The sequence below is a fragment of the Rhineura floridana genome, chromosome 7, assembly GCF_030035675.1.
Source record: "Rhineura floridana isolate rRhiFlo1 chromosome 7, rRhiFlo1.hap2, whole genome shotgun sequence".
Taxonomy (NCBI): Eukaryota; Metazoa; Chordata; class Lepidosauria; order Squamata; family Rhineuridae; genus Rhineura; species Rhineura floridana.
The window spans coordinates 83,126,075-83,150,943 of NC_084486.1; the positions used below are offsets into that span (position 1 = coordinate 83,126,075).

General features: G+C 40.9%; 1 protein-coding gene across 3 annotated transcripts in view; it reads right to left on the reverse strand.

The window, feature by feature from the left end:
- The window catches only part of NEURL1 (neuralized E3 ubiquitin protein ligase 1), a 255,943-nt gene that overhangs the window by 24,039 nt on the left and 207,035 nt on the right, over nt 1-24,869 (reverse strand). For all 3 annotated transcript variants that reach the window (XM_061636094.1, XM_061636095.1, XM_061636096.1), the window contains exon 4: nt 13,679-14,359. In XM_061636094.1, the coding sequence (XP_061492078.1) occupies nt 13,679-14,359 (681 nt within the window). The remainder of the gene's footprint in view (nt 1-13,678; nt 14,360-24,869) is intronic.

Here is a 24,869-nt window from a genome sequence, read left to right on the forward strand (position 1 = left end):
ATATTTACCAGGTGCCCAAAATACCACTGCTGATTGCTTGTCACGCCTTCCAATCCCAAACCAAGAGAACAATGTGGTTGATGATCATGATGGAGAAATGGTTATTGCACAAATAGCCTCATCTACACAAGGTGCAATCACTCCTTCTGAATGGAGGACATCCATAAGTGCTGACCCAACACTTACTTATCCCAAATCTTATATACTGAAAGGATGGCCATGCATGAAAAAGACATCTGAAAATCTTCTTGCTTATAGGCAAGTATCTAGTGAATTATATCTCACTGTTGAGGTCAGATTGGCTGGTTGTGCCAATATCACTACAAATTAAACTGATTCACTTAGCCCATGAAGGTCCCTGGGAATGGGTTTGACTAAAATACAGCTCAGACAAAAATTTTGATGGCCACGAATGGACAAACAAGTTGAGGAAATTATTTGGCATTGCATGGCTTGTGCTGCAAATGATAAATCCCAGGTCTTTTGTACTCCATTAACTCCAGCTGGTCCATGGGAGAAATTGGCATTGGATATAATGAGTCCTTATGAAGATGAACCTGCCAAGCAAAGATTTGTTATAGTAATGGTTGACTATTATTCTGAGTGGCCAGAACTTTCATTTTCTGATGAAGTGACCACAGACAAAGTTATTAAATTCATGACATCCATTTTTGCTATGGAAGGTCTTCCTAAGAAAATAGTGACTGATAATGGGCAGCAGTTGACATCTGTTGAAATTGAACAGTATTTCTGCAATAATGGAATAAATCATAAAACTGTTTCCTTGTATCATCCATGAGGAAATGGGTTAGTAGAAACAGTGAATAAACTTGTGAAAGAGAGTTTGCAATTAGTTTGTTTGTTTTTGTTTGTTTATTATTATTTTATTTATATCCCACCCTTCCTTCCAGCAGGAGCCCAGGGCAGCAGTTTACAACAATGACCTTGGAAGGAAGCAATTCGGGAAATCCTATTTGCTTACAGAACTACTCCTCATTCAACTACAGGAGTACCACCTTATGAATTGTTGAGAAGATGCAGAGCTAATACTAAACTTACAAAAAAGACCTCTTGGGCTCCTTTGGCCAATCCAAATCTAAAGATGAAGAGATTCGCAATTGTGTGAGGAAAAAGCAAGAAAAATACAAATTGTATATAGATAAAAAGACTGGTGATAACCCTCATACCTTTCAAACAGGAGATTTGGTTCGAGTGCAACTGCCTTACAGGTTAGGAAAGGACAATCCAAATATTCTGAACCTAAACAAATTAAAGAGATCATAGGACATTCTGTAATACAGAACAAGAAGTGGAATATGTCGAGATTGTCCAAAGTATACAAATCAAAAAAAGTAGATGAGGAGTTTGATTCTTACTTTCATTTGAACCTATTAGATGAAACTGATAGAAGCTCTGAGAATCTGTCAGGACAAGAAGATCAGTTGTTCAGTCCCATTCCTGATACTGGTGTCAGGATGAGTTGCCGAGACAGAAGACCACCAAAAAGATTTCAGGACTTTGTTACCCAGTTTTCAGCAGCCAGCTTTAATAATGTTGGTTAATATAAATATTCTGTTAACAATAAGTTTGAGTTTAGTTAGTTTGTCTTGAGCAGGGCCCAGTAGTTGCGGAGAGGAGCTGGGTGGAGAGGAAAAAGAAGCAAGGGAGATGAGGCCAAGAATGTGACTGGATATGATTGATAAAGTTCTCCTCAAGAATCCACAATATCTTTGTCTCATGGATAAAAGTGGATAGATACCAAATTTATCCATGCTTACTCAAATAACCACATGTTGTTGGCTTCCACCTACTACCATTCTATAGATACACTGTATTTTTTTTTTCAATAATTTTTATTCAGATTTTCATAAAACATACAAGACGAAATCATAAAACATTCAAAGACAAAAAACAAAATCAAAAATAGTTAAACAAAAAAAAAAAAAAGAAAAAAAAACAAAAATAAAAAATAAAGAGTAAAATATTGACTTCCCATTTGTCAAAGATCAAATCAGTTATAAGTCTATAATATATAACAATCCTGTCTCTTAAGTCATATTATAAAATCACTTTCCTCCAGTAGTTATCTTACTTAATCATCAAATCTCATAAACATTACTTTATTCTTTCCACAAAAAGTCAAAGAGAGGTTTCAATTCTTTAAGAAATATATCTATCAATTTTTTTTCCAGATAAGCATATCGATTAATCCATCTCATTACTAATTATGATAATCTTATTGTCATAACCATAGTCAAAATAAACATTTCAATTAATCCATCACATCAGAATCTGTTAGGTTCAGTAATTTCAGTAGCCATTGTTCTATTATCCCTATTAGTTCCATTTTCCATCTTCCATCTTCAGTAGTCTTGTTAAGTCCAGTAATTTCAGTATCCAATCTTCCATTATCAGTATTCCATAATAATCTTGCTGTCAAAACCATAGTCATATAGTAAGAGTCTGATGGGAATTACCTCTATCCCAAATATTTTCTTGCCATCCATTCTGAATAGGTTGCTGAAATACTGCTGTAAAATCATATCTCTGTTCTTTTTTTCAAAATACACTGGGTCATCTCTTGAAAGTTTTTCCATTGTCACATGGCTGCAGTTAATTCCATAGATTTTCTCTATATTGGGCTCCATCACATCAATCCAGTCCAGAAGATTATCCATGCCATTGATAACTTTATCTCTAGAATCTTCATTAATTTCTTCAGAGATAACATTGAGTTCCAAACAATAGATTTTATTTCTAAAGTCCATAGACTCCAAATCTTGTTCCTGTTCCACGTTTGTTCCAATCTCCGGGATCTCCTCTCTCACAGGGACCCCTGTTCCAGTCTCCAGGGTCTCCTCTCTCACAGGGACCCCTGTTCCAGTCTCCAGGGTCTCCTCTCTCACAAGGACCCCTATGTCTTTAATCTCCTGTGTCTCCAAGCAATAGATTTTGTTTCTAAAGTCCATAGACTCCAAATCTTTTTCCTGTTCCACGTTTGTTCCAATCTCCGGGGTCTCCTCTCTCACAGGGACCCCTTCCAGGGTCACCTCTCTCACAGGGACCCCTATATCTTTAATCTCCTGCTTCATTTTACTCAATTCAATTTTCAGCTCCTTACAACCCTGTCGCAGGTTTTGTTTCGTTATCTCAATCTCATCCATTATTTTCTGAAACATAGTTATTTCCAGATTCTCAGCCACTTTCTTAATTGCCATTTTAAAAGAAAAATATAGGAAAACCACTTCTTATTTCAGCAACAATTGGGTTAATACTCCAAACTTGGTGACATCACAGTATAAACAGAGCAGACAGCCTTATCTCTCCATGCTTAAGTAAACAAAATGCAGTTCCCAGGATCGAAACAATTAATGGCGGTCGTCAGGAAACAGATTCGTCAAAATAAAATAGACCAAAAAGAGAGTAGTCTCAGACAATATAATATTCTTCAAAATAAAAATCTGGAATAGAAATCCCTCTTCTGTGTATATCTTTAGAATGCAAATCCAGGACAGCTTTTTGCAACAAAAACAGAGATAAGCTATTAATTAGTGAGTAGCAGAGAGAAGTTATGGCTCCCCAGTGAGATGTCAAAAACCGATCAATCTGGCAAATCTCTTTTAAACAGCAACAATTTAAGTCAAGTAAAAGAAAAATATAGAAAGAAGGGTGCTTGCCTGTTAGTGCGTTCTCTCTTAGAAGATAAGATGAACGTTCGCTTTATCAGATAGAGCTTGTTGTTGAAAATCCGTCCCACCTTCGTCGGCTGGACCTCGTCCCATAAATTAATGAGATCTGGTCGTCCCAACAAAAATAGGCTTTGAGGTTAATCTCTTCGTTTCTCCCTACCCGGGAGAAGTTTAATCAGTCAAAAAAAAAAAAAATCTGACTGATATATCTGAATAAGCTTCTTTTGAGGCAGGAGCCCGTCTCAAAAGCAGGCACAGGCTAAGTCACCCTTCCCGGAAGTCCTCTATAGATACACTGTATTATAGTTTATATAAAAAGAGTAAATAAAAATGTAAATGTACTGCCTTCAAGTCAGTTCCGACTTATGGCGACCCTGTGAATAGGGTTTTCATGAGGCGGAGAGGCAGTGACTGGCCCAAGGTCACCCAGTGAGCTTCATGGGTATGTGGGGATTCGAACCCTGGTCTCCCAGGTTGTAGTCCAACACCTTAACCACTACACCACATACATGTCATTAAATGATGCATCTTGTGCATTGATAAAGAAGTTGTGGCAACATCCTCCAAAGCCTTGGCATTAACACTCACAGCAAACATCAGCTCTTATTCACTTTGTTTGCTTGGCTTTATGGATGGCAGGCAAGTATGTACAAGTGTGCCTCAATAAGACTTGCTGCAGGACTTAATCAACTTCTCTTGAAGTTCCTGCCCAGAAGGTTAAGACAGCCAGCCAATCAGGATGGACTAGTACCCTGTTCATAGGTTATTTTACTCTTGATTTATTTTTCACCATAAATGTTTATTCAGGGGAAAAGACACAGTTCAAGAGAGACTGAAATTTATGCAGAGATGGCTGGAGAACAAGAGTGGGGCAGAATTGAACAGCATTTTAAAATGTTATATGCTTTGAAATCTATTGCACATTTGCTGGAAACATCAACCTGGCTGTTATCAGAAAGTTTAGTCTATTCTGTCACTTGCAAGTAGGCAGAAAAATCTAACCTGTTCCAGCCTTTGTGGCAGAAATAAGTAAGCTTTATCTGTAATACCATAATTCAGAAAGGATGGTAAATTACCATTTCCAGTTTATTCAACACACAGAGGCAAAGGTGTGATAAGGGAGAGAATATATATAGTTATTATTACAAACATCCCATTTCATCCAGAGCTGTTCTATTATTCTGATGATGAAGACTATTAATTTCCCATCTGGCAGAAGCAGAGAACACACAGTTTATGTGCAATGTGAGAGTCTCTCTTCCTAACTTCCTAGCATTTTTGTTTGTCAAATTCAACCATAGTAAGGGATGAATCTGTCAACGTTTGTTTCTCTTAATTTCTCATTTTCCTAGTCTTAAATTCAGCTGCCTTTCCCACATCAATTCACACAAATCAGCATTTTAGAGTGCATTTCTCCTAAAACAGATGTTTTAAATGCAATTTTGCCTATCGTACACATTTTTGCAAGCATTTTCCCTAATGTAATTCATTTTTAATCTTATTTTCAGAAATATATTCATTTTAATGCACACTTTCCCCCAATATCTACATCTTTGTACACATTATTTGGTTGGAAAACGGAATTGCAAAATTCAGAGAATTTCAAAGGGCAGCTGCATTTCAATTGGCCTATTGTTTTGGAAACAGCAAATTAGGTAAGTTTGCATTAAAATGAAAACTGAATGGAATTTCCCCCCCATCTCAAACATCTAGTGAATTTCACTACCACCACCCACGCCCCTACAAGCAGATGAGCAGCTAGAAGGGGCACCTGAATTTCTTTCCTCCTCCCCAACTGAGGTGAAGGTGCTGGGGACTGCACCAGCAGGTGTGATCAAGAATTTCTGAGTCAAGGATAAACACAGACAGGAGGCTGGATACGGAGGTCACACGCATGTTTAGCCTTGAGAAGACTGAGGGGAGATATGATAGCACTTTTCAGGTACTTGAAAGATTGTCTCACAGGGGAGGGCCTGGATCTCTTCTCAATTGTTCCAGAGTATAGGATGATTAATGGGCTCAAGTTACAGGAAGCCAGATATCACCTGAACATCAGGAAAACTTCCTAACTGTTAAAGCGGTACAACAGTGGAACCAATTACCTAGGGAAGTGGTGAGCTCTCCAACACTGGAGGCATTCAAGAGGCAGCTGGATAGCCACCTGTCGGGTATGCTTTAAGTTGGATTCCTGCATTGAGCAGGAGTTGGACTCAATGACCTTATATATCCTTTCCAACTCTGCTATTCTATGATTCTCTGATACCCACATGCAGCAGCCTCATGTGCCAGCAGAGGTGGCAATCTAGGAAAATTCCTTATAACAGGTCGTGATGTCTGTCCATTTAGACCAATATTGTCTATGCTGACCGGCAACGCTGTTCCAAATTCAAAGCAGAGGCCTTTCCCAGCATCTGCTACTTGATTCTTTTAATGGAGATGTCAGGGATTGAGCCAGAGACCTTTTGCATGCAAAGCATGTGCCATGTCAGTGGATTACCACAGGGTATGGTCTGAAGGGACATGAGGCCACCACCTTGCTGAAGCTAAGCAGGTCTGGGACTGGTCAGTGCTTGGAAGGGAGTCCACTTGGGAACTGCATGTATGCCGCTTTGAGTTCCTTGAGGAAAGAAAGGCAGGCCAAAAACATAAGTTAAATAAATAAATACTACAGGGCTTTGGTTTCTTCCATCTCTACACATGTGATTCTCTGTGGATCAAGCTGAATTATAATAGACAAGGGATCCACATGTGGAAGCAGTCTCCCAACACACAAAGCTGATTTATATCTAGATTCACATCCCTATTTGCAATGTGCATTTACCCCAATAAATGGGTTCTTATGATGCACATCCCCATCTGAGGCAAACAGCTGTAACATGCAGTTGATTGCCCATATCTACAGCTGGATTGAGGCCATTCTCTTGAGTTGACAGATAATCTAGGGCAGTCTTTCCCAACCATTGGGTCCCCAGATGTTGTTGGACTACAACTCCCATCAGCCCCAGCCAGCATGGCCAATGGACAGGAATGATGTCCAGACTCCAACTTCCATGTCCCCCAGCCAGCATGCCAATGGTCAGGGATGGTAAGAGTGGTAGTCTGTCCAACAACATCTGGAAGGCTGTTCCCATTCCTACCTTAGTCATTTCAACCCCACTGACTATGGATGTTTCTGCAAGTGATGCCTAAATCCATTTCTGGATATAAAAAGCGTGATTGTTTAAAATGTACAATCAGTTTAGAAACAGCACTCTTTTACTTCCCGTCCTTCACTAGCAATATTCACAAGTGACATACCTGACAAAAAGGCACTTTTTAAAAAGCTGATAAGAGAAAAATCAACTCATTTGAAATATGGTGTTGGAGGAGAGCTTTGCGCATACCATGGACTGCGAAAAAGACAAATAATTGGGTGTCAGAACAAATTAAACCAGAACTGTCACTAGAAGCTAAAATTATGAAACTGAAGTTATCATACTTTGGACACATCATGAGAAGACATGATTCACTAGAAAAGACAATAATGCTGGGAAAAACAGAAGGGAGTAGAAAAAGAGGAAGGCCAAACATGAGATGGATTGATTCCATAAAGGAAGCCACAGACCTGAACTTGCAAGATCTGAACAGGGTGGTTCATGACAGATTCTCTTGGAGGTCACTGATTCATAGGGTTGCCATAAGTCGTAATCGACTTGAAGGCACATAACAAAAAGCGTAATTTAAAAAAACAGTTTGAGAAAGAAAGGGAAATACCCCTAAGCCTCTTCACACTGCATGTTTCATATAAGGCCTCCCATCTTCACAATAAAGCACTAATTTCACTATAAATGAAGTTCTGCTCAGGGCACTATGGAATGTCAGTGCACAGCGCTTGAGCAACTGAGGATTTTACCCCCTTAGGAGTGCTGTCTGCAGTTTTCTGAATACTTTAGGGAGTGAAGTACCTCAGAAGATTGGCCTTCTAAACTTCTGTCTCTTTAATGAGTCCATTTTCTACAACACAAAACTAAAAACATGGCTCATAAAACTCAGAGGCACCCCAGAGCAAATGCTAGATAGAGGAAGAGACCCATTAGGAACATTTATGTGCATTCATGGTTTGCATTTGACAAACTTCTGTTGTGGTGGATTCATTTTAAACTGCTGTTTAATGGCATTTTCCCAAGATAACACAATTGTTGCAAGCCCAAAGAAGGATGGGTTTTTTAAACAGTGAGGCTGCTTCAGAGATGAACACATTTGTCACTTTCCAGTGATTAATCTGTGGCATAAAAACTCACTATTGCTGAGAAACCCCAGCTGTATAAGGAATGAATACATTTCATGCATGTGCTATTTAGCAACAAACCAAGGAATCGGGAGGGTTTCCTCAAAAATCTAGAACCCCTTAAGGAAAAAGGATCTGACACTACCAAAGCTACTCCCCCCTCCTGCTGCAAAAATGACCCACCACTTCATGAATCCTTTTCCTTTCCTTTTTTTTTTATTACTTCTTTAAAAATTGTGTGCTCTATGGTACGGTCTAATTCTACTGTGCTGTGGAGCACAGTCCCCCCGCTTGTTATAACACGACAGAAAGATTTTTGCTACACCCTAATATCACCTGCAGAAAAGACCCTTCCATCCAGTATTATAAAAGGGATTGCTATGTTGCTAGTGCTGGGGTGATGCTACTGCCGTGGCTCTAAAGACCCAAGACAGCCTTCCCCAACCCAGTGACTTCCAAATGTTTTGAACTACAACTCCCACCATCCCTCACCATTGGCCAGGTTGGGGGATGGAGCTTATTTCCATGCAGCAAGATATAGGACTGGACAGCTAAATGGTGATTTGGCTAGAGCTGTGCACAAATGGTTGCTCTAAATTCTCTACCCTATTTTGAGGCAGAGAAATTGGGGGTAAAACATTTCACCACATTTCTCAGGGGGGAGGATAAATTCTTTAACATTTTACTGAGGATGAGGCTCAGCAATGGCAGTAGCATCACTTCTTTTTCCCCTTTATTTTTTCTTTGCTGCCCCTATGGGCTGCCTGCCCACCATTTTGCATCCTCCACCATGCCCCAGACATAGCATCATTCTGGGGTATTGCGGGGGGGGGGAGTGGCAGCTGCCACCAAAAAAAGTATAGAAAATATTCAAGAGAAAATTCAGCAAACTGGCCTTGTGTTTCAAGGTGGAGCAGGGGGGAAAATCAGAAATGTTCTCCCAAAAAAGGTTTCCTGAGAAATTCCTGATCAGCTCTGGATTTGGCCAATCCAGATGCAATTACAGTACATATACCAGCAGAGGGCTCATCAGATTTCATTGGGCTGGACCAGAAAGTTATTAATGTAATTGTCCCATGTGACATCCCTACTCTAAAATCTCTAGAAGGTCAAGTGTAAGATGCTGCTCCTGATATGACTGGAAGATGCATTCCCAAGTGGAAATAAACACTGGTAATTTAACTCGGCCATATCAATAGGGAGATCAGTTATAGTTTGCAATATCAAGCTAGAAAATATGTACTTTCTTATTAAAGTTCACTTTACAATTATCAGAATATACTACTCCTGGGTTTTCAGAATTTGCTAGAAAACAGCTTTTTGTTGTATTTGTAATGGTTATGCTGCATTCACTCAAAACTAACAAAAATATTTATAAAAGCAAGCAAATAAACAATATCTTGACATCTTGAGTCACCACAATGCTACATCTAATCTACTAGCCTACCTTCTGTGCCACAAAACAATCTCCTCAGATAAAATGGTCAAGTAATTTTAACCCTGCCCTGCCTTCTGAAAGTTAATGGTTTATAACTCTCAACCCAGTTCAAGCCAGTTTATTTATTTATTTATTATTTCAATTTATATACCGCCCTTAGCAGAATAGCTCTCAGGGCGGTGAACAAACAAGATAAAATACAATATATCATAGTAAAAAATCACAAAAACGTGTACAAACAAACAACAGAAAGCACAACAAAAATGAAATACAACACAAATTAAGAAGGATACATGTTAAAAGTAGAAAGATTAAGAAAATTAAAAGATTAAAATGCCTGGGAGCATAAAAAGGTCTTTACCTGGCGCCGGAAAGTTCACATACAGAACATGTACCTTGGGGGAAAGTGACCACGTAATGCTGGAATTTGGGATTCTGGGGAAAGCCAAAGAAGAATATAGTCAAACATGGACCTTGTATTTCAGGAAAGCTGATTTTAGCAAGCTCAGGGAAATGATGGGTAGGACCCCGTGGCTAGATAGACTAAAGAAAAAAGGAGCCCAAGAAGCGTGGGAGTTCATGAAGAACGTATTACAAAAAGCACAATCACAAACAATTCCAAAGAGGAAGAAAAATGGAAGACATTGGAAAAAGCCAATGTGGCTACACGGAAGACTGGTGGAGGAGGTAAAAGTAAAAAGGAGCATGTATAAAGAATGGAAGGAAGGACGCATCACCAAGGAAGAGTACCGACGAGCGGCTCGGGCTTGCAGGAATAGCGTAAGGAAAGCTAAAACCCAGAATGAGCTGAGGCTGGCAAGGGAAGCGAGGAACAACAAAAAGGGGTTTTCAGATATGTTCGAAGCAAGAGAAAGACCAAGGAAACGGTGGGACTGCTGCTCAATGAAGATGGCAAAATGTTGACAGATAATGAGGAAAAAGCAGAACTGCTCAACGCCTATTTTGCCTCCATTTTCTCCCAAAGAGGGAACAGTGTGCAACCTTGCATCAGTAGCAATCTCAGTAAGGGGTCGGGATTGCAGTTCGAGATTGATAAGGAGATAGTCAGGAAATACCTAGTTAACCTAAATGAGTTCAAATCTCCAGGGCCTGATGAACTGCATCCCAGAGTATTGAAGGAACTTGCGGATGTACTCTCGGAACCTCTTGCCATCATCTTTGAGAAATCATGGAGAACGGGAGAGGTGCCGGAGGATTGGAGACGGGCAAACGTCGTCCCGCTCTTTAAAAGGGGTAAAAAAGAAGATCCAGGGAATTACAGGCCGGTCAGTCTGACTTCAATACCGGGAAAGATATTAGAACGGATAATAAAAGAGTCCATTGGCAACTATCTAGATGACAATGCTGTGATTAGAAGGAGCCAGCATGGGTTTGTCAAGAAAAAATCCTGTCAAACTAATCTGATCTCTTTTTTTGATCGGGTCACTAGCTTAGTAGATGGCGGAAATGCTGTAGATGTCATCTATCTAGATTTCAGCAAGGCGTTTGACAAAGTCCCCCACGACCTTTTGATTAGCAAACTAGTCAAATGCGGACTACATGGAAATACTGTCAGGTGGATTCACAACTGGTTGGAAAACCGTACTCAAAGAGTGGTCGTCGGTGGCTCTGCTTCGGACTGGAAGGAGGTCTCGAGTGGAGTGCCACAGGGTTCTGTCCTGGGGCCGATACTCTTCAACATTTTTATCAATGACTTAGATGATGGAGTGGAGGGAAGCCTTATGAAGTTTGCGGATGATACGAAACTGGGAGGGATAGCTAACACAATGGAAGACAGGAATAAAATCCAAAGGGACCTGGATAGACTAGAAAATTGGGCTGAAATTCATAAAATGACATTCAATAAAGACAAATGCAGGATTTTGCATTTAGGCCACAAAAACAAAATGCATGGGTACAGGATGAGAAATACCCGGCTTAGCAGTAGTGCGTGTGAGAAGGACCTTGGAATTGTAGTGGATCGCAAGTTGAACATGACCCAGCACTGTGATGCTGTGGCAAAAAAGGCAAACGCGGTTTTGGGCTGCATAAACAGAGCTATAGTTTCCAGGTCGAGGGAAGTAATAGTCCCACTATATTCTGCATTAGTCAGGCCTCATCTGGAATACTGCGTTCAGTTCTGGGCGCCTCATTTTAAGAAAGATATAGACAAGTTAGAGCGGGTTCAGAAGAGGGCGACGAGGATGATAGCCGGTATGGAGAACAAGTCTTATGAGGAAAGGTTGAAGGAACTTGGCATGTTCAGTCTGGTGAAGAGAAGGCTGAGGGGTGACATGATTGCACTCTTTAAGTACCTGAGGGGCTGTCACATAGAGGAGGGTACAGATTTGTTCACTGCTGCCTCAGAGGGTAGGACTAGGTCTAATGGTTTTAAGTTGCAGGAGCGTAGATTCAGATTGGACATTAGAAGGAACTTCTTGACAGTAAGGGCAGTTCAGCAATGGAACCAACTGCCTAGGGAGGTGGTGGGATCCCCTTCGCTGGATGTCTTCAAGCAGAGGCTGGACAGCTATCTGCGGGAGATGCTCTAGCTGTGGATTTCCTGCTGTGAGCATGGGGTTGGACTCGATGGCCTACAAGGCCCCTTCCAACTCTATGATTCTATGATTCTATGTACATATCCAAAGGCTTCCTCTTGTCACTTCAGTAGAAAGTGTATCTTTATCGTTGCATTGCACTGCACATTGGGAGCTGCCTCTTCCATTTAACTGAATGGGAACGTCTAATCAAATGAGATTTATATATGGATTGGAAACCTTACAGCAGGGATGGCTAGCCTTGGTCCGAGGGCCACATTCTCCCTTGGTCAACACTTTGGAGGCCACATGCCATCTCTCTGTGTGAATACCTCACAGTCTTTCATGTACACTCTATCATGCACACACACACATACACTTACAATGCCTCTCCTCAGCTAATCTGTGTAGATCAAGGGAGGGAGATTATGCCCCCCCCATTCACTCATCAAATGATCAATGACCAGGGAGAGGCAATTTGTATCCCTGTCATGATGCTGGGCTTTGCCCACTGCCAGCCCCACTGTGTCTACTTTTTTTAAAGGCCACCTGTCAAAACAGATAAGGTCTTGGGGTGCAGAAAAAAAATGCTTGTGGGCTGGGTAAGGCTCCCAAATTGAGGCTTATCCACTTCTGCACTACAGAGTTCTGAAGTCTATAAAATGTAATGTAAACTACCAAAGTAGTTGGTTGTACAAATGATCTATAATTCAGCCTTTTCTTTAAATTGTTATATAATAGTTCTCTAATAATGGGGACATACACCCACACTGGATCCTAGAAGGTTTTGATGGAAGATGTATATAGGCATACATTATTTGAACATTTTCATTGTATTTTTGCAGTTGATTTTCCTGTGTAGTGTTTTCATCTGGTGTTAATATAGTTGTTCATTTTAGATTTTTCTATTCTTTTTTTATTTGATCTGTGTTTATGACATTTTAAGATACACTGTAAACCGTTTACGAGATTTTTTTTCTAAGTGGTATAAATCATCGTCAACATGCCATTCACTGTTCCTGAAATGAAAGGTGACTTGTTAGCTCTGAGCTTTCTTGGGAGAAGATATAAAACAGTGAGGACCAGATTTCTCAGAGCACATAACCACTTTCTGGAATTGAAGTCATACTAGACAAACATTGTTAACAAGCCATAAAAACAAACACTCGTAATAGTATGCCTTTGTTATATATTAAATTGTATGTCTGAAATCCCAAATCTATTCTTCATTATAATAAAACATTAGATTGCTTTCTCCAAATGCTATCATGCTTACTAATCTTGTTCAGATATTCTAGGACAGTGTACCTCAATGTTATATATGTACAGTTCTAATGTTATAAAACCATTATTATTTTTTTGCTGAAAATGTTGTTGCACATGCTGCTTAAATGAAGCAAGTGGTTGGCTATATTATTCTTCAGACTGTTCCATTTTATAGATAGAAATGGAAGAGTAGGCAAGTGTCTTCTTACCCTGCAAAATAAATAAAAACTACTTACCCTTTTTATCACTGGTAAATCATCATTGGTAGTCCTGATGGGCAGCCCTAGCTGGAACCGCAGCTACTGAATAAGCAGACATGCTTTCTCCATCCTCTGACCTTCAACACCCAGTGCACACTTGCCACAGAACCTACTTTGTCCTTTCTTTGCTCCTCCCAGTACCATATTCTAGTGCCATCATTAACCCACTCACTCAAATCCACCCATTACATAACACTGCATGTGGGAAGAGACAAACATACCCAGAACACGGATTTGCATCACTGCTCCATGTAAACCAAAGAACATCCACAGTGGTTGGGAGCAGTCCACGCACACCTGCATGCCAGCGTTTGCTCCATTGTGGCTCAAATGCAGTTCACCTTCTGAATTCACCATGAATCCCAAAATGTCTCCACTCTGGAGAGGCACCAGAACTCTGCAAACTGCCCAGAACTCTTTTCGATCAACCAAAGACTCTGGATTATAAGGAAGGTCGCTGGGCCTCAAGGTGCTAGGATCGCAAGTGGTCACCCCATAAGAGAGTGTCCCAGGACGCGAAGTATTGGATTTATTAATTTTGACAAATATAGTCTCATTGATTCTAAGGGGCCTGCTGGTGAAAACCAAAGTTCTCTCTTCCCGAGCATGCTCCAGACGGGCCACTGTCTGGTCATCTAGGATTTTAATATGGGCTCCCCTGAGCTGATGGAAACGGAGGTCACTTTCAAGCTGGGATGGGAGAAGGTGGGAATGTTGAGAGTTGAGGGAGTTCTGTGGAATGGGACACATGGCAGCCATGACATGGAAGTTCTCCTCCTGGAGGTTGAGGTCGCAAAGGCTCACAGACAGCCGGGTGTCCTCGGTCTCCCTGCGCAATGAGGGCCGGCGGATAGCCGTGAAGGATCTTGGACGGAGACAATCCGGAGGAATAATTTCACTGTCTGAAAATCAGGGGGGAAAAAAGAGGGAAAGATCACCTGAGGATAATGAAAGCATCTAGTTTACATTATCAGTTGGTCTATGAGCAATACAAGCTCTTGCTGTCACCAAGCACCATTTCAGGCAAACTGAGTCAGTATGAGGAACTGGTGGTGGTGGGCAATGCTTGGAACAGTGAAGCAGATGGTCAGATAAACAGGAACCATCATGAAGTCACTGACAAGAGCCCTGAGTTACGTTCTGTCTACATACATCTAGAATAACTTCTAGGGGAAGAATGACTAGGACAACTGAGCAGTTATTTGGATTTAGCAACAAAGATTTTAAGAAAGGGGAGGGCAAATCTACAGCTATGCTTGTCCAAACATATTCCCTCCCATTCCAACTGTGCAGGGAAAGTGGAATTATATCATATAAAAGGATTCACAAAAAGTGGTCTTGCAAATGCATATCTAAGATTAGCATGATGGTTCCAATGCCAGTCAGCAGTTGTTGGAAATGCTTGGCTTATTGATTTACAGAGCTGAGGGACTCTGTTAAATTAACTGCTGTACTTAGGTTGCAAGCCTATGCTACCTGGGACTAAGTCACATTGCACTCAATGAGAGTTCTGGGGAGACAGGATTGCAGTCAGTGGATTGGATCTAGACTTAGTCACACTTAGAATTAACAGGCCTCAATTTAGCTATGACTTAACAAAGCAATCCAGCTCGGGTAGCTGGCAGAAGGGGGAAGGAGCAGCAGAGAAGGAGCCAGGAGAAAGCTCTGCGGTATCCACTTGCCACTCAGGAGCTGCTGGCCTGGCTGAACACAGGCTCCATTGGGAGCTGCATGCAGGAGCCAGAAGGGAACAGTTGGTTCCCATGAACAAGCTTACCAGAGAGTCAGTGATCCCCATAGCCCACCATTAGAATAATTTTACTGCGGCGGCATTTTTGCTGGCAGAGCTTTGAGCTAGATCAGGACCCACAGGCACTGTCCAAGGAGGGTTTGGATGCTGCACAAGTCCCCCCATGGCACCTTCCCCACCACACCCCCAGAATGCCCGATTTTGGGGGCTACAACTGGCTTCTGCCAGCTATCCATCTGCTGGGCTGGCTGTCCCCAATGCAGCCCTGGTAGCGCCAGCAGGATCCCGGCATCAGCACAGCTCAGCTGGGATGGAGGCCTTCTGCTGGTGGAGTCTGGCAGCGCTGGAAGCCTGCTGGCTCAGCTGGGGCTCCACTACATCCAACTCCCCTCAGCTCAATGTAAACTCAAGTTGGATTGCTCCCTCAGCTTCCATTGATTTCAGAGTGGTAAGCGGCAGTCACGCAGCCGAAGCTCTGCTCACGGCCGGAGTCCGATTCCAACGGAAGGAGGAAGTCGAATCTCCGGTACAAGGGGTCGAGGTTCACTCAGCCTTCCATCCATCCGTGGTCGGTAAAATGAGTACCCGGCATACGCTGGGGGGTAAAGAAAGGCCAGGGAAGGAACTGGCAATCCCACCCCATATATATGGTCTGCCTAGTAAACATCGCAAGGCGTCACCCTAAGAGTCAGAAACGACTCGCACTACAAGTGCGGGGACACCTTTACCTTTTTATTCTATGCATAACCAAGTCTGACTTCAACTAAGGGTTTTTTTATTGTTTTTGTATTTTTCTTCCATTTTACTGCATTTTTGTGATGGAGTGGGACTTAGTTGTGGCTAACATAAATCTAACTGATTCCGATACGACTTTGTCATGATGACTAACTTTACCTGTATTGCATTCTATGGTTTTTCTGAATATATCTTACAACATATTTGTTTTGCATCTTAGTACAGCTAGAGACAGTGCTGTTGGCTCATTATTCTCCCAGAATTTCAGATAAAGTTTCTAATGTGATTGATTGATTGATTGATTTGAAAAATTATATCCTGCTTTTCTTCCAAATGTAATTCAAGGTAGCCAACAAATCAAGAAAAACTAAAAATAATCACGAAAAACACCATATTTGCACAATAATAACAGTACATAGGGAAATAAATCAAAAACATTAAAAACTTTAAAAATAAATCAAGAAAATATTTTTAAATAGGCCTTTTTAAATAACTAGATTTTTGCAAGCTTTCCTAAAAGAGTAAAAAGATGGCACCTGGTAAATCTCATATAGCAAAGGTGGTACCCTAGATGTTGTTGGACTACAGCTCCCATCAGCAAATGGTCAGGGATGATATAGTCCAATAACATCTGGAGGGCACCTTGTTGGCTACCTCTAATAAATAGTGTTTAAACAGCAATGATGGCCCACAGTTGCTGGTCTAGAATGATAGCTTTCAGATACATAATACAAAGTATTTAACACTAGGCATCTTTACACCCCCATAATGATTCTAGAAACAACTCAAGGGCTATGTCATATTGTTTCTTCATGATTCTTCATGATTTTACAGCAGGTGATTCATAAATGGGGGGAAATCAGAGCTTGGAAAAGTTACTTTTTTGAACTACAACTCCCATCAGCCCAATCCAGTGGCCATGCTGGCTGGGGCTGATGGGAGCTGTAGTTCAAAAAAGTAACTTTTCCAAGCTCTGGAAAAAATAGCTAAATAATTATCAGCCCAAACACGCAATTTTTCATTTGTGCAGAATGCTATCACCATGCACCAGCCCCATGTCCATATTTTGCTCAAAGTAATTTACAGTAATCATTAAACAAATACATAGTTGTCACTGGTAATTTGTGTTTATAAATGGCCTATCACATGGGTATAGGTAATCTTCGTCTACTTCTTCTAGACAGGAATGAAAACTTTCCATCAACTTAATTAGATAAATCTGTCTGTAGAAGACATGATTGCTAGTGCTGTCAAGGTCTCTGCCCTTGTGAACTCTGGTTAGAGTAATACATTCTGTGTGGCTTTCCTATAATAAACCTCTTGATTTAATCTGGGCTCTTCCACATTTGCAATATTGAGTTTTTTCCAGCAACTTCTTGAAAATGACCCAATTTTATTGAATATTTTATTTCATCCCTCTCTAGGGCAGCCTTTCCCAACCAGTGTGCCTCCAGATGTTGTTGGACCACAACTCCCATCAGCCTCAGCTAGCATTGCCAATGGTCAGGAAGATGGGAGTTGTAGTCCAACAACATCTGGAGGCACACTGGTTGGGAAAGGCTGCTCTAGGGGATCATCAGAATGAATAAGAATATATAATAAAGGACCAGAGTAACATTACTCAACAAAATCCTTGTGAGACTTCTACCAGAACTTGAGCACTACATACCTGTGGCCAAAAGTTCCTGAAATCACTGACAGAGCAACTTCAGAGTAAATGGTGAGCTTTGCATTAGAACTGATGTTAAGCTGCTGCGTTGTATTTTTCCTTGGCATTATCTGGCCGGCATTTTTGAAAAATACACAGGAAATGGAAGTGAGTATCACTCTTCGGGGGCAATATTAGATTCAAAGGCTGCTCCCAAACAGGTGGCTCCTAGCACCAATCACTGCTCTTCCATTGTGAGCTACAAGCAGAACATTCAACAGACTTTTCGCATCTTCAGGAGTATTGTGATTCCACTTCTTCTATGTATGAATCCTGCCTACGTTCCATCTACACCAGTGGCAGGACATCGCTGCTGTGGGAGGGGCCATTTGAAGTTTAGCAGGCATTTACTATAGCCTTCACGGAGGACACCATTTTATGATACTGTTCAATTTTTTTAAGCAATCTTTCTATTAGTGAAAACACTTTTCTCGCTATATGTTTTAATAAAGGACCGGTATGGTACTATAACAGCATAATGCTATAATAACAATGGACCAGCAGAGGTAATTGTGTGTGTGTGTTTGGGGGGGGGATTTGTGAACTGCTTATTGATCGTGCTTCATGTCAGGGAGACACCTCATAGCAATTTTTTTGCCAGTTTTTGTTTCACTGAAGTACTTCCCTTAGGACCACAAAAGTATGTCACACAAGTGAGTGCTGACAGACAAGCCATCTGTCTTTGATTCGGTTTATAAAAACTTTTCAACTACAGGGCTTGTTCACGTTTGTGGTTTACTCCTAAGGCTAAGTAATTAGTTTGCCACTCACTATAAGCAGAAGTATAAACACAGCCATTCAGGGACAGCTGCCACAATCCCTGATGTGAAAACTCTCTTCAAGAAAACTAGCACACAAGAGAGTGGGAACTTGCTCCATGATTGGGTGATGCTTTTTTTTTTTAATGTGAAGGGACATTTTGTAAAATTGTAACACACACACGTGGAGACTTTAACTAGGCTGAGACTATCAAAACCCTTGTGCCAGACTGTCTTTTCCCCAACATGTTCATTTGTCTGTTTATATTGCAATACTTTTTTTCTTTTTAAACCTTTGCTGAATGAATATGACTGAAGTGAATAGAACTTTGCATTTGTGCAGCTCCTTAAAGAATTGCCTTCTCAGAGTGGATTTGCATGTACAAAAATGGGCTTATTCCATCCAAGAGCAGGAGCAGCAGCATGGGTCCCCCACTCCCTCCATGTCAAGGTACCAGGGCCGGCTGGCCCCAGACATGCCGAGGCCCTTGGGTACAAGCCTGTCCCAGCCCCGGCGCTCCCCTTCCATGATTTGTGGTGGGATCACTGCCATGGATCGCACTGTGAGAGCTTCAGAGCCCCCGCAATTCCCTTGCTTAACCTACCTTTCTCGGCTGTTGTGCAGTTGCATAAACAGCACTGCCCTTAGCAAAGATGACAGCCAAGGTTTCTCAGGGGCTGAAGCCTCTGCCACCATCTTGGCTCATGGAGGGGATGCGCACACGTAGCATCCATGCGTGCCATCATCCAAGATGGCGGCAAAGCTTCAGCCCCTTAGGGAAACCTCAGCCTCCATCTTGGTTAAGGGCAGCACTGTGCACGCAACCACACAACAGCCAAGAAATGTAGGTTAAGCAAGGAAATGGCGAGGACTCCGAAGCTCTCGCTGTGCGAGCCACAGCAGCAATCCTGCCGTGAATCGTGGAAGGGGAGCAGAGGGCCCCCTGAGGGGCCCTTGTAGCCCCAGGGGCCCTCAGCCAGGACCCCGTGTGGCCTCCCTTTGGAACCGGCTCTGCACGGTACATAGTATCCAAGGCCAGCCAAGTTATTTTGGCACCTGAGGCACAAAATCCCACAAGTGTCTCTCTCCTTCCCTGGCATTAAAAGTACAATTAAAAATAAATTAATAACTAACCAAGACAGAAAGAGAAGGGAGGAGGGTAGGAGCAAAACCTACAAAAGTAACGAACACTTTAGGGGAAGAATCAGCAGAGGGAAGAATAGACTGCATTTCTATCTATCGTCCCCCTCTGGTTCAGGTCACTTGTAACATGAGTTGGTGCTTTACTCCCAACAAAATATCCCCTTCCTATGTACTGCAATGAAAATCCCTCCACCACTAGCTTTAAAAAAAACAGTTGGGGTTGCTAACCATACCCTTCTAATCCTCTGTCTGTAGTGCAGGTGTATTTGCAGTGATAAATCTTTCAGTAGTTCTTGCTCAACTCTCTTATCACCACTCAGTACTTCTGCATTAGGATAGAAATGCACTCATACCATTTTAGATGATATAGATCTAGGCTGCTTCATTTCCATGTTACTTGCAATTCTTAATTCTACTCTTCTAGCCCAAAATCATAAAACCACTGTACAGTTATTATATTCTTCAGTTGGTTTCTTAATGCAGCTAATCAGTACAAGAATTTACACCAACGGATAAAACATGAAGCGACTGTTGCTCTCCAGGAAGAGTCTTTGTTATCACATCATTTGCAGCCAGGATGGCTGATGCATTTGTTACTTAAGCCACTGCTGGTTCTCCAAGTTTGGGGGTCTTCACACAATATCTAGGAGCCCCCTTAAACTGGGAAGAGATGGTTTACTCAACCAAATAATTCTATCCCAGTGTCACTGACCTTTTCGGTGCCCTGGATGCGAAGTGAGAATGGCAATGCTGCTGAGACAGTGGGACCTTTGCAGAAATGGGGACTTGATAAGTGCCTGAACTTACCACTCTCTAAAACCGGTCTAAACCACTGTCACTTTCTAGAACTAATCCAATCATCAAGAATGTATGAAGGAGCAAGCAACCTTCTGTACTGAGATTATCAAGGCTACCTCAACGATGTAGTTAAAACATCACAGCAGAACAAACTCAGATGACCCAGGCCTATGTAATGTAGAAAGCCATGATTACCAGAAAGAAGCAAGGCGGCACTAACAGATTCAGCAGTATTATTGGCACTTTGTGTCAGATCCAGTACAATGAGAACTATACAAATATTATAGAATAATCACATTGACTGGATGAAGAGTAAAAGCAAATACATCCAACACTCAAGAACAAAGGTATCTAAATTCTGCTGACTGTGCTTTCTAAGATAACTGTAGAATAACATCAAGTTCATAACAAATGCCACAATGTTTGTGAAAGCTTCTGATTATTTTTAATTGTGCAAAGATGGCACTGGGGAGGATTCCAACTGCCATTTCAAAGAAACAAGCTTTCCATGCCGATGTTCTAACTCAGGGTCTTATTTTGCATCCAATGTCAACCCAAAGGGCATGTTCAGAATTTTCATGCTTCCTTCATGCCACTTGGCCGATTTGGCTATATTTCAGGAACAAATGAATGAGTTTGCACATGTGCTTAAATGCTTTTCTGCAAATACCATCTGAGACTCTCAAACGATTTCACTAGGCAGGCACAAGGGAGATGGCCAAATGATTAACATTCATGGAGAGGAGCCAAGCAGCCTAGAACATCTTCTTTGGAACAGGAGCAACTTGAGTGATATTGATTTTTGCCTGAATAAGTGTTCATTTCACAGGCAAACCTACTGCAAAACTTAAGTCAAAATTTTGAAACTGTATTAAGATCTTAGGTGCACTTTTTGGGTATGTGTACAAATTGTATTACAGGAAAGTAAAAAGAAAAGGCTACAGGCCTGAGATGACTCCTTTGCTAGTCTTATCTATTAATGTCAATTTAAATGTTCTTTGCATTAGGAGCAGCTGCAAAGCAAATAGCTGAAACAACAGCTTTAATTCTGTAACTCTAGCTCCAAGGGTTGGCTGAAATTAGAAGGGAACCGAAGAAGGGCATCTGTGGTTATCCATGGCAAAGGATGGATCTGAAAAGCTCAACTATTTGGTGAATCTGTGTAGTATGTTGGGATAATGAGTACTTGAGAAAGAATCTTGGCAGGACCGGCTGAGAACTTTCATTCTTCTGTGATACTTTTGATGAAGGGATTGCTCTTGTGATCTCTTGGGGCTCTTATTGTCATGGATATTAGAGAAAAATAGATTGATTATAAACCAAGAAGGAGATGCATCATTTCACTGAGTTTTAAAAGAACTTTGTAAATTCTTGCAGCCTAAACAGCCTACCGAGTAATCTTTGTTTCATGACTGGATGGATTATTGCCTATATTCTCACAGAAATATTAAAAGAAAGGATGGCAATATAGTCAAATTAAACTTATTTTAATATAGCTGATTTCTCATGTGCGTCTTTCTCACCCTGTTCTCATCTAGCTGTTTCCTCTTAGCTCAGTGTTTTATAATCAGTATTTGCCAACATGATTACATATTTGTTAATCTGCATTTCATCTGCTTTATTTGTATCTCCTGAGGAGTTTATAGGGGAAGGAACTTGGTTAAGCTAACACTGTTAATATGACAAGGTGAACATGTAATGAAAATATTTTGATTAATATTTAATTCATATTTAATATTCATATTTAATATCTATACAATACCTGATAGGACAGGTGAACATTTTTACAGATAATCGTATATATTCTGGATAACACAAACAAACTACAGTGAGAACCTATCTATAAGAAGCATCCTGTAACATTATAAAGCTGCTTTCACCATGGCACAGCAATTTTGGATATGCAGCTGCACCTAAGGTATCCTATGGCTAGACCAATAGAGCCAAACTGTCCAGTCCTTGTTCACTTGCCAAAGAAAATATTTTATTACTTTAAAAACCCACAGAAATATGCATTTATTTATTGGAATCTCTTGGGGTTGTGTAGGTCATTCTTTGGGGTCTATGCTTACTTCCTTGTTACACCCAGTGCCAAATAGGTATCTTTATGTAGCTGGCAAAAAAGCCTCTGGTCATTTCAAATCTCCAGGATAGAAATATGAAGGCCTAGGAAATATGGAAGGGCAGGAAACCAAATTTGTTGTGATTATTTATTTTCTTATGTCTATATCTTGCCTTTCTTCCATCATAGAACCCCACATGGTATAGATGTAGATCCCATCTATATCTATTCAGGAACTAAGCAGACCCAAACCAGGTTAGCTTCAGCAAGGTAGTGGCCTCCTGTGCCTTGAGACTATATCCTAGGGAATATGTAATTGGATGAACTGTTCTTCCAACCCTCAAGTTCAATATGAGAACATTTTATAGTAGAATATGAGCAGAACATGAACAAGAAAGATAAGCTATATGCCCATTTCCCAGTTTTTATTCTGAAAATGATGGAAAGCATTCAAAACAGATGATGATGTTTGATCTCAGTGGTAGGCTTAACAATTAGAAAGGGCCACATATAATCTAGGCTGTAAGTTCAATGTTCCATCCTCTAACTCAGTAATACCAAATTTTCCTGCAGGAGATGCAACTCTTGAGCCACTCCTGCCTAATTGCCAATTCTATGAGATTTATTTTTAATAAAGCAAAATGATGAACAAGTAATTAAGTTTGTCACAGTTTTCTTCAAAATGATTTATATCACCATCTAGCACCACACCTCCATCTTGCCACACGTTGCAGTAAAAGTACATTTAGTGAAAATCAGCAGTAGGTAACCACGTTGGTCCAGAGATGATATGTGAAAGGGTCGCAAGTAACTTTGAACTCCACAAATCTTAATCAGAACTCTGACATTTCTTTATTAGATTCAATTTTCCAGATACAGTGACGCAGTATCACATAGCTACTGCCAGAAATACACAGGTAAACAGACAGAAAAATATGCATCACATATTCATAGTACAGCAGTACTTTGGTGGTGGAATTTTTTAGACTGCTACACCACTGCGATGCCTTTCTGGCAATTAAAACATGGAAAGTCTCCAAAGCCCTAAAAGCACAAATGAAATCAAGTGTGCACATTCTCAACTTTTGAATTGTTCAAAAGGAACTGATCCATGTATGAACCAGCATTTCAATTGTCCTGATTTTCAACTGAATAACATTTTAATCTCATTCATAACAGTTTTACATGAGTATCAGGTTTCCTGGGCACCAGCAGAATGAGTGTCTACGCTAATCGCTATTTAGATGGATGGATAGTTTAATGCAGAAAGCAGGTTGCTATGGAGAGAGTGACACAGGAATCTGAGATGACTCAAGTGCATTGATGCAGAAGATTATGCAGCCTATAGCTTCTGTTGATATTTGCTGCTTGCTTCCCTCCTCCCAGTACTATGGAAACAGATTAAAGGCCAGAGAATTTGAAATATTCTATTCATCCTTCCCCTCCCCATTTTTCTCTGGAGGCTCCAAAACTGTTTACAAAATTATATTAAACATCATGCATGGATTTCAGTGGTGTCAATCATCCTGTGCTGATTTCCATATGTTCCAACACCCAACTGTGATCCCAAATCCTTCTTTTTTTTAGCAGCCTTCCCTTACTTTTTGTTTTGAGTTGAAGGGAAGTAATGTTGCTATCTGTGTTTGCTGTGAAATAAAATGCTGATGCGCTTTCCCCATGTTGCTTGTTAGCATTAAGCACATGAGAAGATACATAACTCTTGGACATCAGATTTGTCCCAGCTTTTTTGAACTTGCAAAGTGTTGAGCCAATGAAAACTCAGCATGAAGCATACAGGTCCTTGCCATGAATAGAGATCTGTAGATCTGTTAGTTCATTTGGTTACTGGAAAGAGAAGCATTACTTATCAAGACAGTATATTAACTGAAACATAACTGCTAGCTATTTACCTGTTCACCTGAGTAGAGTGGCATTTGCCTCTTGACAAGAAGGAGACTAGTGCAGTAATAGGGATTACAAATAGCTGTCTCTGCAGGAATGTCAGAAGCACAGAATTATTGAATAGAAACAGTATGGTAGTTCCATTGCACTGCACTCTCAGGAAACATTCAAATCATGGCAGTGCCAAACAAGATCAGAATCAGTGGTGTAGTGATACATTTTGAAGTGCAGGAGTTCATCATGATAGCCCTCATAGCCATGCCCCCAAGAGAGTCCAAAATTCAGGCAGCTGTGTTGATCCATTATATTATAAACACACACACTCCCGCTCAAAGAGCAGCAGTACATTGCATAAAACCCAGTTTATTAAGGATGGGTATGACTGAAATCCCATGCACAGTTTGCTGAGAGTAAGCTTCATTGAACTCAGTGGTGCTTACTTCTGACTTTATAGGATCAACTTGTAAATCACACTGAGCTTTATCAAAAGATCTTCAGCCTGCTGAAAACCTTTAGCTTTTAATTAGAAACACAATCTTGCAAAGAAATGATACC